This window comes from Aethalodelphis obliquidens, unplaced genomic scaffold, assembly GCF_003676395.1.
Source record: "Aethalodelphis obliquidens isolate GAN/ISIS:26980383/991018 unplaced genomic scaffold, ASM367639v1 scaffold25, whole genome shotgun sequence".
Classification (NCBI taxonomy): Eukaryota; Metazoa; Chordata; class Mammalia; order Artiodactyla; family Delphinidae; genus Aethalodelphis; species Aethalodelphis obliquidens.
This window is the reverse complement of record NW_020837969.1, coordinates 32,473,484-32,491,613: the sequence shown is the minus strand read 5'-3', so window position 1 is coordinate 32,491,613 and position 18,130 is coordinate 32,473,484. Positions and strand designations below refer to the sequence as shown.

At 37.8% G+C, this 18,130-nt stretch overlaps 1 protein-coding gene across 3 annotated transcripts in view; it reads left to right on the top strand.

Moving 5' to 3' along the window:
* KAT6A (lysine acetyltransferase 6A) overlaps positions 1-18,130 on the top strand; it is a 116,968-nt gene that overhangs the window by 64,784 nt on the left and 34,054 nt on the right. For all 3 annotated transcript variants that reach the window (XM_027122911.1, XM_027122910.1, XM_027122909.1), the window contains exons 7-9: positions 227-543; positions 2,965-3,083; positions 16,096-16,211. In XM_027122911.1, the coding sequence (XP_026978712.1) occupies positions 227-543; positions 2,965-3,083; positions 16,096-16,211 (552 nt within the window). The remainder of the gene's footprint in view (positions 1-226; positions 544-2,964; positions 3,084-16,095; positions 16,212-18,130) is intronic.

Below are 18,130 nucleotides of genomic sequence, written 5' to 3'. Positions count from 1 at the left end.
CTGGCCTAGGATTCTTTTCTCTATAAAATGAAAAGGCTTCCCAGAAATAGATGTTTCTAATAACATTACTTTTTAGTCATATAATATTTACAGTTTATGGAATATTCTTAACAATATAGATTTTTAAAATATAGTTTTAGGTTATTTACTGTGTGTTATATATTAAATAGAAACCATATAAAGATTTCTTTTTAATAGTTTCCCTTTTCCCTGTCTGATTCTTTAGGTCAAAAGGTCCCTTCAGCAAAGTTCGAACAGGCCCTGGAAGGGGTCGGAAACGTAAAATCACTCTCTCCAGCCAGTCAGCGTCGTCATCAGAAGACGGATATCTAGAGCAAATAGATGGCTTGGACTTCTGCAGAGATGGCAGCGTCCCCTTGAAGTTCAATAAGAAAACCAAAGGGCTCATCGATGGCCTTACCAAATTCTTTACCCCTTCCCCTGATGGGCGGAAACCTCGAGGGGAGGTGGTGGACTACTCTGAGCAATATAGAGTCAGGAAAAAGGGCAACAGAAAATCAAGCACTTCAGATTGGCCCACAGGTAAAAGCTGTTCACTTAGAGACAAAAAGTGTTCCGAAGTGTGTTATTTGGAATAACAATAGTTATCTGGAGTAGATTCATATTTGATTATTAAAAATTGGTCTTGGACTATAAGAATGTGCTAAAGATATGTATGTAGGTGATACTCAGGTGATAACTGTGGCAGGAACTTAGAGGCTAGAGATGAAGTTGGAGAATGGGCAAGTAGGAGTTTTAGACAAAAGAAGATGCTTTTTGGGTGGAACCACAAAGAATCTGCCTACAGAAATTTGGTGTATAACCTTGACTCAAGGATAACTTTATGTAATATTTCATAAATTACAAAATAAATGATGTGATGAACATCAAGATGCTTACTTTATTCCTGGAAGGAAATTGCAGAGTATAGGTAAATATTGGGTTGGCCCAGAAGTTCGTTTGGGTTTTTCCAAGCCTGAACGAAGTTTTGGGCCAACCCAATAAAATGCTGATGATATGAGCATAAGTGAAAGACCAAATTATATGCAAATATGATGAGGTCATTGATTTTTCTACTTCAGATCTTGGCAAATACAGTTGTAATTTTTCATGGAGTATACTTAAAAAGAGAGAAAGAGAACCACAGCTTCACACCATTTGCTTATGTGTCAGGCTCAGGTCCCTAGTTTTCAAAGTAGAAAACATCTGTGGAGAAGAGTTAAAAGTATAGCAGATAATTCAAGTCAGAGGAGAACATTTTGATGAGCTGTCCAGATAATTAGAGCTGGTCTTATTGAGTTGCGAGAGCCTAACCTGTGAAGAAAGTTAGAAAGGGCTCTTGGATCACAGGGCTGAATCTGTAGTGTCTCATGTGCTGCAAGGACTTCCTTAACTTTTATTTCCTTCCCCGCAGTGTCCCATTGGTGATTGTATTCACTTCTTCATCATTCCTGCTTATATCAATGATTGATTGGTCCACTGCAGGAGAGAAAAATCCTCATCCTTGTCAGGTCCCCCCTTTTATGCTGTATTGATTGGCTTTTCACCTGAGTGGCAATCAACTAACTACAGTTTAAGCATTTAAGTACTTTTCATGTCTTTATCAGCCATGTAGACTGTAGATAAGCTCCACTCTGAGTACATTTATCTAAGAAAATATGCAAGCCATTTAGGTTGGATTTAGGAAGGAATTTCTTAAAGCAGATCGTGATAGAAGACATTTTTGAATTAACCATTTCACTGGTGGTGGATTATTAGAAGAATCTACTGGAAAGTGTTAGAAATCATTAGAGCAAATGTATAAAGTGTATGGAGAACCAGTATTGAGCTTTAGGCATTGGTATGAGCTTTTGCTTTAATTGGCTCTGTCATTTTCTTTATGAATTGTAGAGTGTAAGAAGCAATCTGCACCATCTGACACAATGCTACGGAATACTGTGCTAGATCTGTGCCTGCATCGTCTGTGTCATGCGCTAGGGGGCATTAAAGGCACAGAGTATCTTCAGATTAGATATGTATTTTTCAGTTTAGGAATATTGTCAAGAGTGAGTCCTTGTCCTTCTTCTTCTTACACTAAATGAGTAACTGTATGTGCAATTGATTTTTAAAAGAGAACTGTCTGTCACTAATGGGGTTTTTTCAGCCATACTCATACAGAGAGGAAGTGAGACCACATCAGTGTCATCTTCAAATGCAAAGGATAATGATCTACTTAATCCCTCAATGCTCCTTTCACTCATTTCTTTACCCATTTGAGGAAGGTGCATCATTTAGTGTATGCTTATTATAATTTGTCATACTTACCCAGAGGATTACCACCTGTGATACTCAGGCTTTGGAGTTTGTGCTTTAAAAGGGTACCCAGAATGTGAGGGGAGTTGGTAGTACTTGGCATCAGTTAAAGTAGCTATTTGAAATACATCTTTTTGTTGAGATAAGAATGTTTTGGCCTTATGAAGATTGCGGAATCATTGAGCATTTTAAAAGGAGCAAAATTTCCTTGATTTGCTCTGAAGTGATAAAAATTATGTCTTGCTATAACATAAACTTCATCCATACTACCAAAGAATGAAGAAGCAATATTTGCATGTTGACATGTTAAACTCATATTAAAAGTTTTGTATTCATGTTATTTCAAAATAGACTTCATACTTCTTAGACCTTTTCCCTGTTCTACTTTTATATGTATGTATGTATATACTGAAATATAATCTCTTTTAATGAAGTTTAAGTTTAGTTATTTAGCTAGTATTTTTAAGCAGCTTTAAGTCAATTCAAGGTTTTCATTATAAGGCAAGATATAATATGTACATATTGTTTATTGACTAGTATCTTTCTGGGAGTCAGTTTAATGTTATCCTCTTCTCTTTTATATAAATAATATTAAGACTTTTGAAATTTGTTCTAGTTCATGTACTAAACTGAAGGTAGCATTAATAACGTGAGCCCTTTCTTAATGTGCAGACAATCAGGATGGCTGGGACGGCAAACAAGAAAGTGAGGAACGGCTTTTTGGGAGCCAGGAAATCATGACTGAGAAAGATATGGAATTATTTCGTGATATCCAAGAACAAGCACTGCAGGTAAAGTTGAATATTCAGATGGGACAAACAGTTTGTTCATGGATGAGAAACAGAGGATTAATTATATTGTGGGTAAAGCAGTAATAGCAATTTATTTATCCATCTGATCTGCAAATAGATGTGGTTTGTGCGCGTGCATAGTTTGCTGGTGTTCTTTTCAAACCCATGATAACTGCTTTGGTTTTGCAGATAAACACATTGCTTTGACTACCAGTATCAAATGAGCTTGGTTTATTTATCAATATTTTCTGTCTTATGTATGAAGAAGAGTTTAGGATTTTACCAACAAACAAAAACCAAGCCTCTCTCAAGTGATAAAACACATATTCATTAATTCAGGAAATATTTATTAAATGCTTCTGCCTTAATCCTTTGTTAACACATAGCAAGATACAAATGTACAGACACAGAACCTACTTATGTGCCAGATGCTAGAGATGCCAAGGTAAATGACAGGATTCCTTCTCTAGCCAGGAGAGACTTGTAAAAAGATAATTTCCTTAATGTGAAAGTTTAATTATAGAATACATGGAATTTGGGGAGTATGGGAGGCAAGTATGTACTTCTTTCTCTCTGGGGAGGTCAGAGGAGGATTCATTGAGGGGAAATAATACTTGAGGTGGTCTTAAGAATGTATTGGAGTTTATCAGGATGACAAGGAATGGGGTCCCGTATAATTAGAAGGAACAGAAGTGTGAAGATTTGAAAATGGGGGGAAATGTGACGAACATAGGGTGTAGATAATGGCAGAAGAACAGATTGGAAGAGTGCAGGGGTAGATCATAAAGGCTCCTTTGGATTGTGTTTATTTATCTTTTGTCTTTTCCTTCTTTGCCACCAACTCACTGTGTAAGCCAAGTTGAGTTCTGTCTCTTTTCTTGAAATTAAGAATTTATGAGGCTGATGCTGGGGATTCCTGTTGCATAGGTGAAACTCTTTGGATTAAGAGACCCATTAGTGAATAGACTGTTTATGTAGAGTATTTTTGAAAAATAAAGACAACAGTATAAATATTCAGCAAACATTTACTCGGCATTTCACCGTCTTATGATTTAACCAGGTATGGCTTTGAGTCAGGTAGATCTGAGGTCAAGCCTTGGTCTGTCATTTACTAACTTCTACTTCAGGCAAGTTGCTTAACCTCTGAAGGCATATTCTTTTCCGGACAATAAGTAAAAAAAAAAAAAAAAGTGTTATAGGTACTGTAGTAGAAAGTTACATGATGTTCAGTGGGAATTCAAAGGAGTTCTTCACTTTTTAAGAACCTTTTTTTTTCCCTGAATAAGTTGCAGACATATGCTAATATCTTTTATTCCTGCTTATTTGTGTGTATTTCCTAAAAACAAGGACGTTCTTATACTTGACCACAGTACAGTCATCGCATCAGGAATTTAACACCAATGAAGCATGTTACCTAATCTGGAGATTTTAATCAAATTTCACCAGCTGTACCACTAATGTTCTTTATAGCAAAAGGAAAAATAAGCCATGTCCTGGTCCACTGTCCAGTCTAGGATCATGTGTTTCGTTTATTTGTTGTGTCTCCTTAGTCTCCTTTAACCTGAAACAGTTTCTCAGTCTTTATCTTTCATGCCCTCGACATTTTTGACGTGTGCAGGTCATTTATTTTGTTAAATGTCTTACAGAGGTGACGTGTCCTCGTCAGTGTGTCATACCAGGAGGCACGTAGTAGATGTTCGTCCTGTTACAAGTGATGTTAACTTGATCACTTGGTTACAGTGGTATCGTGCCTTGTTTCTTCTCTGTGAAATCATTTGCCCTCTGTAATTATTAATATGTATCTTGTGGGAATACACTTTCTGTAAATATCCTGTTTCTTATCAAATTTTACCTGCTAGACCTTGCAGGTTGCTTTAGATGGAATTAGATGATTTTCTAATTCCATCGTTTATTTTATGTTTATTAATTGGCGTACTGCTGTAAGGAAGAGCTTTTCCTTCTTCCTATCTATCAGTCTATCTATCCATCCATCCATCCCTCCATCCATATGTCTATCTGTCTATCTGTGACTTGTAGATTCTTATTTTATGAGTTATCTTATCATTTGTTGCTATTGATATTTATTTTGATGCTCAGATTGTTCCAGATTTGGGCAGGGGGAACCTCAAGCCAGCCCCTGTGTCATTCTGACGTGTCTCTGTCATTTTTCCCCCCCACACAGATTGAGAACATTTATTGTGATTTTAATCTCTACCTCACCCTTAACTTTGGTTTTTGTGTGTGTGTTACTTTCTCCAGTTTATTCATTTGGTGATTTGTAAAATTGAGGTATAATTGACATATAACATTGTATTAGTTTCAGGTGTACAACAAAATGATTCGATATTTGTACAGTCCATATTCATATTTACTTTTGGCCACAGCAGTATATCCTAGGCTCTTGTTGTTCTAGTTGTAGATTCAGCCATTTCTCTAAGAATCCCTGGTTCCTTTTATTGGAGAACAGGAGTCAGTGGTAGTTCTGTTCTTTTACTTGCTCAGGCCCAAAGAGGTCCTTGATTTTTTTTCTGTCTCATGCTCTGTACATATTCAGTTCATCAGCAATCCTGTTGGTTCTGCCTTCACAATATATCCAGAATATGACTCCTTCTTTTCCCTTCCACCTCTGTCTTAGCCTAAGCTGCCGGCACCTGCTTGGGCTGTTGTAACGTCTCCAGACCCAGCTACTTGCTTCCACTCCTGTTCCTCACCCCAGTCCTTAGTCTGTATTCTTTATACAGGGCCCGCAGTAAATGTTTTGAAACATACCACTCCTCTGCTCAGAAGCCCTCCAGTGTCTTTCAGTCTTGCCTAGAATGTTTAAAAAGGCCCACCATGACCTTGTGCCTGCTCTCCTCTTCCACGTTGTCCTCCCACTCTTGCCCTTGTTTGCTCTGCTCCAGCCACAGGCCTCTTCCTCTTCCTCTTCCTCAGACACACCAGGCACCCTTCTGCCTTGGAGCCTTTGCACTTACTGCTCCCCGTCTGGATTGCCCTTCCTCTGGCCCAGACGTCTAGTTGGCTCACTCTGTTTAGGTCTCTGCTCCTGTCACCCATCAGAGAGGCCCTTCCTAAATCCCAAACTGAAATAGCGTACATTTATCCCCACTGTATCACTCTGTGTCCCCCTACCTGCTTGCTTGTCCTATATAGTACTTATCACTTCCTGAATGGAAATATTTATTTCTAGAATGTAAGTGCCTTGAGAACAGGCACTTTCTTTTTGGTCACTGCTTTATACCAAGTACCTGGAATATAGTAAAGGCTCAGTAAATATTTGTTTAATGAATGGATGTTTAAATGAAATTTTCTGCTGGGAGAAATGGGCCAGGAGTTGGAATAATAGGAGTGTGAAGAGAAAGATGACTAGAGAGAGTTAAAAGGGGTGCTGAGCCTTGCTGAGACCCAGTGGAGACAATATAAATTTGTATTGACAATAATCTGGCTAATTGTGTGTTTCTTCCAGCATTTTATTAAACTTGTGATTGTCCATGTACGTTATCTGGCACCAAAGAAATAACTAGATATTTGAATTCTAATCTGTGCTTATTTTCATTGGCAGTGCACTGAAATTCTGACGATGGTGGTATTTCTGCATGAGGTTCATTCATTTGGAATTCATGTGCCCGGCATGGAACTAGAGCTATAGGCTGAACAAAAAGTCATAGCTTCTGCCTTCATGAAACTTTGCCTCTTGAATGAGACAGATAGTAAACAATCATACAAATAAATCTGTTATTACAAACTGATAAGTAACCGGAAGAAAATAAGAATGCAATGAGAGGTTATAGTAGACACTTCCTGGTCCAGGTATCTGGGATTCCTCTTTTAGGGCAGTGATAATTTACACAGGGACGTAAAGGTTGAGTGGAAAAGTCAGCAAGGCACAAAACAGTTAAGAAGAATGTTCCAGACATAGGGGCTGCTTGTGTAAACGTCTTGAGGCATAAAGGATCTTGGTAAATTTGAGAAACTGAAGGAAGGCCAGTATAACTTAGAGTACAGTGAATAAAATTCACAAAAGATAAAGCTGAAGAGATAAGCTGATGACATAAGTTAGGATTGGGGTTTTTATTGTAACTGTAGTGGGAAACCATTGAATGCTTTTTTTTAGAAAATTCTTTTCCATTATGGTTTATTATAAGATATTGAATATAGTTCCCTATGCTATACAGTAGGTCCTTGTAGTTTATCTCTTTTGTATATAGTAGTGTGATCTGTTATCCCGAACTCCTAATTTATCCCTCCCTGTCCCTTTCCCCGTTGGTAACCATTAGTTTGTTTTCTATGTTTGTGAGTCTATTTCTGTTTCTTAAATAAGTTTCATTTGTATCATATTTTTTAGACTCTGCATATAAGTGATGTCATATGATATTCGTCTTTCTCTGACTTACTTCACTTAGTATGATAATCTCTAGGTCCATCCATGTTGCTACAAATGGCATTATTTCATTCTTTCTTATGGCTGAGTAGTATTCCATTGTATACATCCACCACATCTTCTTTAATCATTGAATGATTTTAAAAAGGAAATAGATCAGATTTGCATTAATTTTTTTTTTTTTTTTGGCCACTCTATGAGGAATGGATTGGAATTAGGCAAGAGTCAAAGCTGGGAAACCAATTTAGAGGCTTTTTCAGTGATCCATATGGAAGAAGATGGTGACTTAGACTAGAGAGGTGGCAGTGGAAATGGGAGAGAAGTGGATGGATTTAGAATGCATTTCAGAGACGGAGTCAGCAGAACTTGGTGGTAGGTTCAGTGTGCAGTGTAAAGGAGCAGGAGGTTGTCAAGGACAGCTCCCAGGCTCTCTGACCTAATGTAACAGAGAAAGTGGGTTGAAGCCAGTGGGGAGAGTCACTATTGATTAGATTAGATGATGTTTTTAAATAATAGAAGCATTCATAAACATAACATACAAAGTCATTTTTGAGAGCCTAGATATTCTTTAGTAGAAACTGCTTCAACCTTTGTTCCACAAATTTTGCAGGAAGATTTTATTACAGGGTCTTATGCAGTCTTCATAAGAGATAAATAAATGATAAAGGAGTTAATATAGGAATACATCCAAGCAAAAACCCATCATTTATTAAGTACCTACTTTGTTCTAGAAACTATGCTAGGTGCAGGGGCTATGAATGAGACATTGTTTTTATTTTCATAGAGCTTTTACCATTTAGTAGGAAACGAACTCACAAAAGCAAATCCAATAGTGATGGCTCATAGTGATGATCTTGAACAATTAAATTTTGTGTGATACATTATCTAATTAAGTTGAGCATTATTGAAACGTTTAGCAAGTGCCACCCCCCCAAAAAAAGTCATCTATTAATTGGTTTTGTTTTGTTTTGTTTTTGTTTTTGTTTTTGTTTTAATTTCAGGAGAAGGATATAGTTTGCCTGGTACTATGTTCCATCATTACTAGCTAGTCAGTGAACACTTCATAAAAAAGAGCCACCTCTAAAAAGAAAAACAGAAGTATAAGAAATTAGTAGTATAGGCTTTTGTTTGGAATTATATTTCAACAGTGATCTTGTGAGCTTGGAAGAAATGGTTTTTCTTAAAAGATGCATTACCAGAAAGAAGCATTTGTATTCAACTCATTACATTGAAGAGCATAACAGCCTCCTCGAAATATATAGAATGATATTTACATAAAATATCACCAAATAGCACATTATATTTCTATAGTAGTTTTAGTGCTTTCTAATTTTGAAGGATTTGATTGTTTTTTTTTTGTGGTTCTAGAAAGTTAACAGCATTTTTGAAATCTGTGTGGGCCACTAAAATAATTTTCTTCTTTGCATAAAGAATTGAACAGTTAATTAGAAATGGAATAAACTAGGTTCAACAACTCTCTTCACCCTATGAGGTAAGGATTGTTATCCCTATTTAATTTAATTAAGTAATTAATTTTTTTCCTAGAAAAATGTTTATCTTAGAATTAACAAAACATGCATGTAAAAGCATTAACATTATATGCCTAATGTCGCAACTACCTAAACAGTCATTCTCAAGCCAGGATGTACTTCAAAACCACCTTAACCTGCCTAGGCTCTGTTCAAGTATTCAGAAACTCCAGGGACTGAGGAGAAGGGGCCCAGGTACAGTATTTAGGAAACACTTGCCAGATGATCTTGTAGTTGGGAACTGCTCTAAGATATATGAGCCTGTTAGCTCCAACTAGAATAGGAAAGTCAAGATGCAAAGGCGGTTCTATAACTTTAAGCAGTTAGTTCTCATCCACATTAACTGTCTGAGATTTTTGAAAGTGGTGACAGGTACATAGGTAACCAATGTATAGAGATTGTTTGGCGAATCTTCATCTTCGTTACGTTTTCTGGACAACTGCACACGGATACGGTATGTGACATTCCTTATTCCTTTGGCCCAGCAGCTTTTTGAGGCTGTTGTCAACGCGCACATCTGGAGTTCCCATCTCCTTCATGGCAAATTTCCGGATTTCTTTGAGTGCCCAAAGGGCATGCTTCTTGAAACCCACTCCACTTTACACAAGGAAACCGAGACTTTTAGTTGAGTGACTTTCCTGAAGTTATGTAACTAGTAATGGTAGAGGTGGATTAGAGCTGGAGCCTGTGTGACTTCCATTTTTGTGTCCCTGATCACAGTAACATCCTGCATTACCTTGTAAAAGACGTTACAGAGGCATCAAAATCATAAAGCCTGTACTGAATGCAAGTAGGGAAAGGTAAGATAAACAGCAAACAGTGGCCCAGAGTACCAGTTGATGTAATTTGTTGCTGTATTAAATGATATGGACTGTTTCATATGTTCACAGTATATTCTAGGATTAGTAAGAGTTGGTATGATCTGAGATGGTCACAGAAGAAGCAGAATTTAGGTAAATGAAGAGGATGAGGGCTTACCAGGTAGAGTAAACCGCATTAACTTCAGCTTTGAGGAATACAGTGTATATATTATATTAATACAAGAGACATTGTGATTATTGGTCCATCAGGTCAACAGATATTTGAGGGCCTACTATGTGCAGGTCATACTGTGGCGATGATGTAGAAACACAATAGCTGCCTGTGAAGGTGTTATAACACGGGCAGTCCTTGCTTTGCATGGCGCTGTGCTGATGGGGACACATGCATATCAGAATTGTGTTCGTGCTTCATGCACTCTGTAGCGACTGAGATTGGATCTCAGTTTTGATATGCATAAGTTTCAGTTAACATGGTAGCATGCAAAGCAAGGACCACCTGTAGTTTAGTCTGAGAGGTAAAACTGCATGGAACATTGTTGGGTAATGGTAAAAAATACATTGAATTACTGGTACAGGGCTGGATTTTAGAGGACTTTGAAAGCTAGTAAGAGGACGTTAGTTTTAGCATGCTAGGGTTTTAAGGTATCTCCATGACTGCTTTTTTTTTTTTGCGGTACGCGGGCCTTTCACTGTTGTGGCCTCTCCCGTTGCGGAGCACAGGCTCCGGACGCGCAGGCTCAGCGGCCATGGCTCACGGGCCCAGCCACTCCGCGGCATGTGGGATCTTTCTGGACCTGGGGCACGAACCCGTGTCCCCTGCATCGGCAGGCGGACTCTCAACCACTGTGCCACCAGGGAAGCCCCATGACTGCTTTTTTGTTGCTGGAGTGGACTCCTTGGTACTGCTGAAATTAGGGATGGGAGCAGAGGGCTGTTTTAGTGTCTGAAGGCATTTACCCATTAATTATGAGTCACATATTAAAGGCTGTTTAAATGTATTTTGAGTTCATTCATTTGATGATTTAGCAAAATTTTATTGAGTATTTATTAAGATAGTGGTTAAGAGCCTAGGTATTAGAGATAGCCTGCACGGGTTCAAATCCTGTCTCTGCTGAGTGACCGTGGTCAACCAAGTTACTTAATAGGTTTCTTGAAAGGATTAAATGAATTGATATTTGCAAAGCGCTTAGTATGTTATTCACATCATTTGGGGCGTTGGCCTTAGGTAGGAGCCTAGACCATTTATCCATAGCCTTAAGGAAGGGCAGGGTGTATGGCCACAAGGGTAGACATACAGATGTGCCGTGGAAAGCTGTGGAAGCTCTCTTCTGATTGCTTCTTAGAAAGCAAAGGCATTGCTTGAATGTGAAGATGGGGTACAAGGTATTGGAGGCTTGAGAGACAGGAGAAAGTAATGAAATAATCTAGAAGAGTAGGAGAGTGAATGGAGTAGGGAAGCATCAAGCGCCCATTGAGGTTAGTGGGTATGAATTATAAATTGAGACTAGTGAGCATGGTTCTGTGTTTTTCTCTAATAGTGTTCAGATATGAGGGTAATAACTTGGATTGTGTTGGAATATTGAATTTAACCAGAGTTGGGATTTTGGTGAATCAGGAGAAAAGCAAGGAAGTTAAGGATGTATGTAAAGATGAGGTACAGTAAAAGACCTTGGAATCTAAGCTGGATAAGAAGAAAAAGAAAGTCTAAGTCCCCATTTCTCCCTCCCCCAGCCCCTGGCAACCACCATTCTACTTTCTGTCTATGAATTTAACTACTCTAGGTAGACCTCACATGAGTGCAGTTGTAAAATATTTGTCCTTTTGTGTCGGCCTTATTTTACTTAGCATAATGTCTTCAAGGTTCATCCATGTTGTAATATGTGTCAGAATTTTCTTCCTTTTTAAAGTCTAAATAGTATTCCATTGTGTGTTTGTACCACATCTTTTTTATCCCTTTATCCGTCAATGGACACTTGGGTTGCTTCTGCCTTTTTGACTTATGAATAAGGCTGCTATGAACATGGTGTACAAATAATTGTTTGAGTCCTGGCTTTCAGTTCTTTTGGCTGTATTCCCAGAAGTGCAGTTGCTGGTTCATATGATAATTCTGTGTTTAATTTTTTGAGGAACTGCCATACTGTTTTTTTCCGCAGTGGCCGTACCATTTTACATTCCCACCAGCAATGCTCAAGGGTTCCAGTTTCTCCAGATGCTCGCCAACACTTGTTATTTTTCTGGTGTTTTGTTTTGTTTTTTATAGTAGCAATCCTAATGGGTGTGAAGTGGTATCTCATTGTGGTTCACATTTGCATTTTCCTGATGATTAGTGATGTTGAACATCTTTTCATGTACATATTGGCCATCTGTATGTATATCTTCTTTAGAGTGAAAAAAAAATTATAACTCATTTTATAGTAAGATCTTAGTTACCCTAATTCAGTTGTTGGCAAAACATGATCTGAACTGAGTTTAGACTATATATATTCTTTACTTATCCCATTTAATGTGACTCTTCATATGCTTTGCTAAAGAAATATTAATGTATCTGATTATGGAGCATTGTCCCAAATCCTACTGAGGCTGTTGATTTAAGATACATATAGGTACTGTAGAACTTCTCTAACAAGAGAAAAATTCAGTATTCCAAAGTACATTCTATTCCAAGGGTTTTGGATAAGAGACTGTGGACATGTAGTAGCTTCATTTCTTTGGAAAACTAAGTTCCAGTTCAAAGAAACTTACACACAAACTTTTGGAATTCAGAAATTAATTAGTTGAGGGCTACCCATATTTTCTATCTCACCTTGTACCCAGTTGGTTCTTTTCTTTCTTTGTGCTTCACTCTTGATATTCCTGTCCTGGAGTTCTTTACCTCTTAACTTTTCTGATCCTTGGCTTCTCTCCCCTCCCCCCATCTATAAAGCAGGCATGTTGTTTCCTACTTTGAGGAATGGATTGTGGGGAATAAATGAGATGACAGTGCGAGGTGCAGAGACTGCACAGTAGGTGCCCCACACATGCTGAGTCTCTTTACTCCTTAAGGTCATGCTCTCTCCACTTTGCAGCATGTGAACTCATTCTTATGCATCTCTTTCATCAGGTAACTTTTAATCCCTAAGGAACAGAATTATTTTTTATCATAGTTTTTATGGGAAAATGTTCAAATACCAGAAAGATATGTCCTCTCCCCACATTTCACATTCTCATACTGATACTAAGGGTACAGTCCTACCCTCCACTCCCACCCCAAAATGTCATTTCCCACAGGGAATGGGAAAGGAAGGTCCGGCAGAGGGAGGGAACAGGGCTGTATTTACATCAGTTGTAATTTTCGTTCTGTACCAGATCTAGACTTGGGGGTCTCTGTGTGCAAGAGTGGTCTCTGTATTGGAAAATATAAATTAGTCATTTGACAGAAGTGGAGTTTTTGCAGAAGAGTAACAGTCTTTTCTCAAATTGCTGGTAATAAAAGTTTCATTATCTAGAATAGGTATATTTAAAGTTACCTTTTGATTTAGCCCAATTACTAGTGCATTTAGTGCCCCCCCTTACTTTCTTAGATTAAAAAGTCCATTCTGGCCCAGAATATATGTTATGTTTTAAAGATTTTGGCGTATTCAAATGAGAAGGAGGGCACAGAGTGGCAGAACCTGAGTTAAAAGTTTAAAAAAATGTTGTGCCCTTGATTATATTAGATATCTGCTATTTTGAAAGCTGCATGTTTAATGAAATTTTGACTGAAATTTAAAAATAAAACGATTTAGTAAAGATAACCTTGTAATTCAGATTTGACAATTTGAATTTGGCAAGGACTAGGTTAATGAGTGGTATAGATGCAGCTGTTACTTCCTCACTGCACAGAGCCTTTGTTAATTTCCAGACCTTGGTAAAGGGAAACACACTGGCTCAGAGGCTTCTTTCTCAAGGGAGCTGGAGGTCGTGGAGCCCTGTGGCTGTGCGCATCTCACAGCGCGGGAAGGCGAGAGCTGCGAAGGCAGAGGAGATCTGCTCTTGAGTCTGGTTTTACATAGACTCTCCTAGTGACGGCAATGTGCAGACAGTTGTACTGGGGCTGGGTATCCACGTTTGCGTTGGGCATCCACCTGGAGGAGCACCGGGCAGCGGATGGGAAAGCTCTCACACAACAGGCGGTGCCGGAGCAGGTGCATGGTCTCACCTTTCGTGCTTCCTGCTTGATCCTTGGCTCAGGAAGTTAGATTTGGTTTCTGATATTGGTTATTCTGATATTTTCTATACTACTATTCTTGTTGTTTTGAGCTGTGAAGATAGGCTAAAAGATACTACTTTATGAATTAGAATACATGATTCTGGAATGTAGTTTAAAGAACAGTGTGTTTAAAACCTTTTGCAGAGTTCTATTTTGGTTTTCAGAAATGAAAAAAATCTTATTTTAACCCTGTCTTGTGTTTTTCTTTTTGATTTTTGCCTTTGGAAGAGCCTCAGTACTCCTTGGTGTCATAACACAGTTTATCCAACTAATAGATGTTTGTCTTTTGTTTTGAGGTGTCTGAGGAAGAGGTGAGGTTTCACCTGGCTGTGTTCCAGCATGAAACCTGAGATAAGTCCCTTGGCCTTTTATAAAAGGGAATGGTTAGAAAGACCAGAGAGTTCTCAAATGAGTTGTGGTGAAAAGGCTTCTTAAATGAATTTATATGAAAAGTGAATAAAAGCCTCTGATTTTTTTTTAGTTTTGTTAGAAGGGGTGTGTGTGTGTGTGTATGTGTGTGTGTGTGTGTTTGTCACGAGCTCCAACAAGGGACTTTAGTAATCTCTCAGTGATTTTTAAAGCATAAAGTTGAAGGATAATTTTGGTTGCTCGTTTGAAGAGTTATTAATACTCGTGTTTGATTAGGCTAAATTCTAGCTCCTTTTTAAAAAAAAAAGTCATTTAATAGACTATCCATAATAAATATACATGCATATATATTGCATGTTATATGCATAACACACACGGGGCATACCTTGTTTTATTGCACTTCACTTTATTGTGCTTCATAGGTAGTTAGATTTTTACAGATTGAAGGCTGTGGCAGCTCTGAGTTGAGCAAGTGTATCAGCACCACTTTTCCAGCAGCATTTGTTCACTTTGTGCCTCTGTCACATTTTGGTAATTTTTGCAATATTTCAGACTTTTTCATTATTATTATATTTGTTCTCATGATCTGTTATGGTGACTTGCTGAAGGCTCAGATAATGGTTAGCATTTTTTAGCAGTAAAGTATTTTTTAATTAAGGTATGTCCGTTGTTTTTTTTAGAGATAATGCTATTGCAAACTTAATAGACTAGAGTATAGTGTAAATAGCTTTTATATGCACTGGGAGACCAAAAAATTCGTGTGACTTGCGATATTCACTTTGTTGCTGTGGTCTGGAGCCGAATCCACAGTATCTCCGAGGTATGCCTATATACATGTATGAATCTTGCTGTAGTGGATGCAGGGCAGATCAGATTCCCCTTGAATTTAAGGTTTTAAAACCCGATCCTTGTAGTCAATAGCAGTGGCTTATATTTGAGCTGCTGCTGTGGAAGTCCTCAACGCTTTACAAGTTATTCTTTTTTTAAGATAGTGTAGTTCAGGTTATTGCAGGGATGGGGGTATAGAAATTATTTTAATTATATACAGAAGATAGATAAAAAGGGATAAAAGTGTGTGTTTAACAGAGTATTACTTTCTTTGGTTAAACCTATGAAAAACCACTAAGAAGGGAATTTTAGGGGCAGTGTAAAATGAAGACTCTTACTTGTTTTGTCATATTCCTTAATATCTGTTTTCACAAACCGGAGGATGATTCCTTTCTGTACGTGCTCACATGTTGAGTAGGTGGTTGCTGTTGCTGTCACTTGGGACACTATACATGTGATCTCGGCCAGTGGGCAGCAAGCACTCCTCCCCACCCCTGACTTTATATCCCCAAGTGCTGGCAGGGTCTCTTTAACAACTAAGTGATTAAGGAGTGAGTTTAGTTGAGGATATTCACAGTATTATTAAATGTGGAAACTGCAACGTTACCAACTGCATTTGGTTCTAAGAGATTTATTAGCATTTTTATTCTTCATTTGGATGCTCTATTTAAAGGATAATACAGCTTATTTCAAAACTTACTAGCTTGTTCCTGGCTTTTTAACTTTTCCTGTGGAATCCTGAGAAGGCGACACTTAGATTCAGATGGGTTTTTTTTTGTTTTATTGGTTTTGTTATCTGTCTCAGTGTATTTAATTTAACTAACTTATGTAATTGATGTATTTTCTCACTGCACAGAAAGTTGGAGTGACTGGTCCCCCTGATCCACAAGTCCGCTGTCCCTCTGTTATTGAGTTTGGGAAGTATGAAATCCACACCTGGTACTCTTCTCCATATCCTCAAGAATACTCAAGGTATGTTTTAAGAGACCATTTACTTTCTGTTCTTAGATTCATAGAACTTCAGCACTAGAAGGGATCTTGGAGACACTGTAGTGCAGTTCATGTTTTTACATTTGAAAAAACTGGTTGGTTTTAAATGTCCATAATAGCAGCATACTTTGGCAGCTGCTTAATCTCAGTTGGCTTTAGATTTTCTTTGCTGTAACCTGTCCAAAGCTGTTACTTAAGATTGGAAACCCGACACATGGTCAGAATGAAAGGGGAACATTTTTTGTTTATGAGAAATTTGCCTTCATACTTCACACTAAGAATATTTTTAAAGGGAGATTCTTATTTTTAACTATAAATAAAGTTTCACTGAGTAGCCTTTTATTTAAATTTTTATAATTTAACGAACTTAGTAAATAATTTGTTTTCCCAGGAGTAATTAGACAAATATTACATATAAATGGCGTGGGTTTCTAGATATAAAAACTGGTCAGTCACCAGCTTTTTGGGGTAAGGCAGCATGCCAGATTTGTTTCATGACTCAACTCTGACATTTATAAGCTACGTAACCTTAGGAGTTACCCAGCTACTTGTTACCTCAGTTTCCTCATCCGTAAAATAGAGCTAACAGTAGTTCTTACTTCATGAGGTTTATTGTGAACATTAAATTAGTTGAAATATGTAAATCACTTCAAAATGGTGAGTGCCCAGTAATGTCAGTTATTATTACTTTTTTCTTTTAGGGTTGAAATTGAAAGAGTTAAAGTAAGATTTGGTCAAAAAATTAAATACTGGCCTACCATTTGAAGTACAGCAGTCATATTAATTCTTTCTTTAATCTCTAAGCTACATGTGCCTCAGTTTCCCATTTAGCAGAGTGTTATAAGAAATAATAAATTACGGTGCTCTGTGGGTTAAACACGTATTCAGAGTACTCATTATATAACTTCTTACCTACCTAGTAACATGGTTTGTCTAAAATGTTAGCCAAAATAATTATACTGACAGTGATTTATTTAGTGCTTTATAGTATACACAGTGCTTTAATAGGGGTTATTTCTAAGAAGCTGGGAATAGGCCAGTATAATTTGTTAAACTAGAACTCAGTATTTTTTTAAACTTTCCATGTAACTTAATAACTTGCTTGTGGTTTCCAAGTCTAACAGAAATAGAAAAATAAGAATGAGAATGTTCTTACAGACCTAGATCTCAGTGACCAAAAGAAAAAAAGAGAGAGAGAGACAGAGAGAGAGAGAAAGCAAAACTCCAGGAAACTAACATAAAGCTTATGAAACACAGCAAACTGAGACCCATTTATTGTAGGGTCAGTTAGCCCCAAACTCTGTGGTAGATCTTTAAGGCAGCATTCTGTTTATTTCATGGAAGAACAACAATCTGAGTTTGTTAAAAAGATTAAATTATATTTATATATTATTTTATGTATATGTTAAAAGAGGGAAGGAAATTCCTCAACTACCTACAGAACACAGGTATTCAGTGCAATTTCCTCCTCAGGAGTTCTGGGTAGCCAGGATATTGTATGATCAAGAACAGCAAAGTTGAGGAATTAATTCCTTAATTAAAATAAATTATTTTAATAAATAAATTATTATTTAAAGTAATAGTTTTTGTTTTTTGGGTTTTTTTTGCGGTATGTGGGCCTCTCACTGTTGTGGCCTCTCCCGTTGCGGAGCACAGGCTCCGGACGCGCAGGCTCAACGGCCATGGCTCATGGGCCCAGCTGCTCCGCGGCATGTGGGATCCTCCTGGACCGGGGCACGAACCCGTGTCCTCTGCTTCGGCAGGCGGACTCTCAACCACTGCGCCACCAGGAAAGCCCAGTTAATAGTAATTTAAAATAAATTATTGCCGTTTTTAAGTGAGCTGTCCAAATCACAAGAGTGCTTCACTTAGAAAACAAAGCTTGTCCAACACATGTGTCA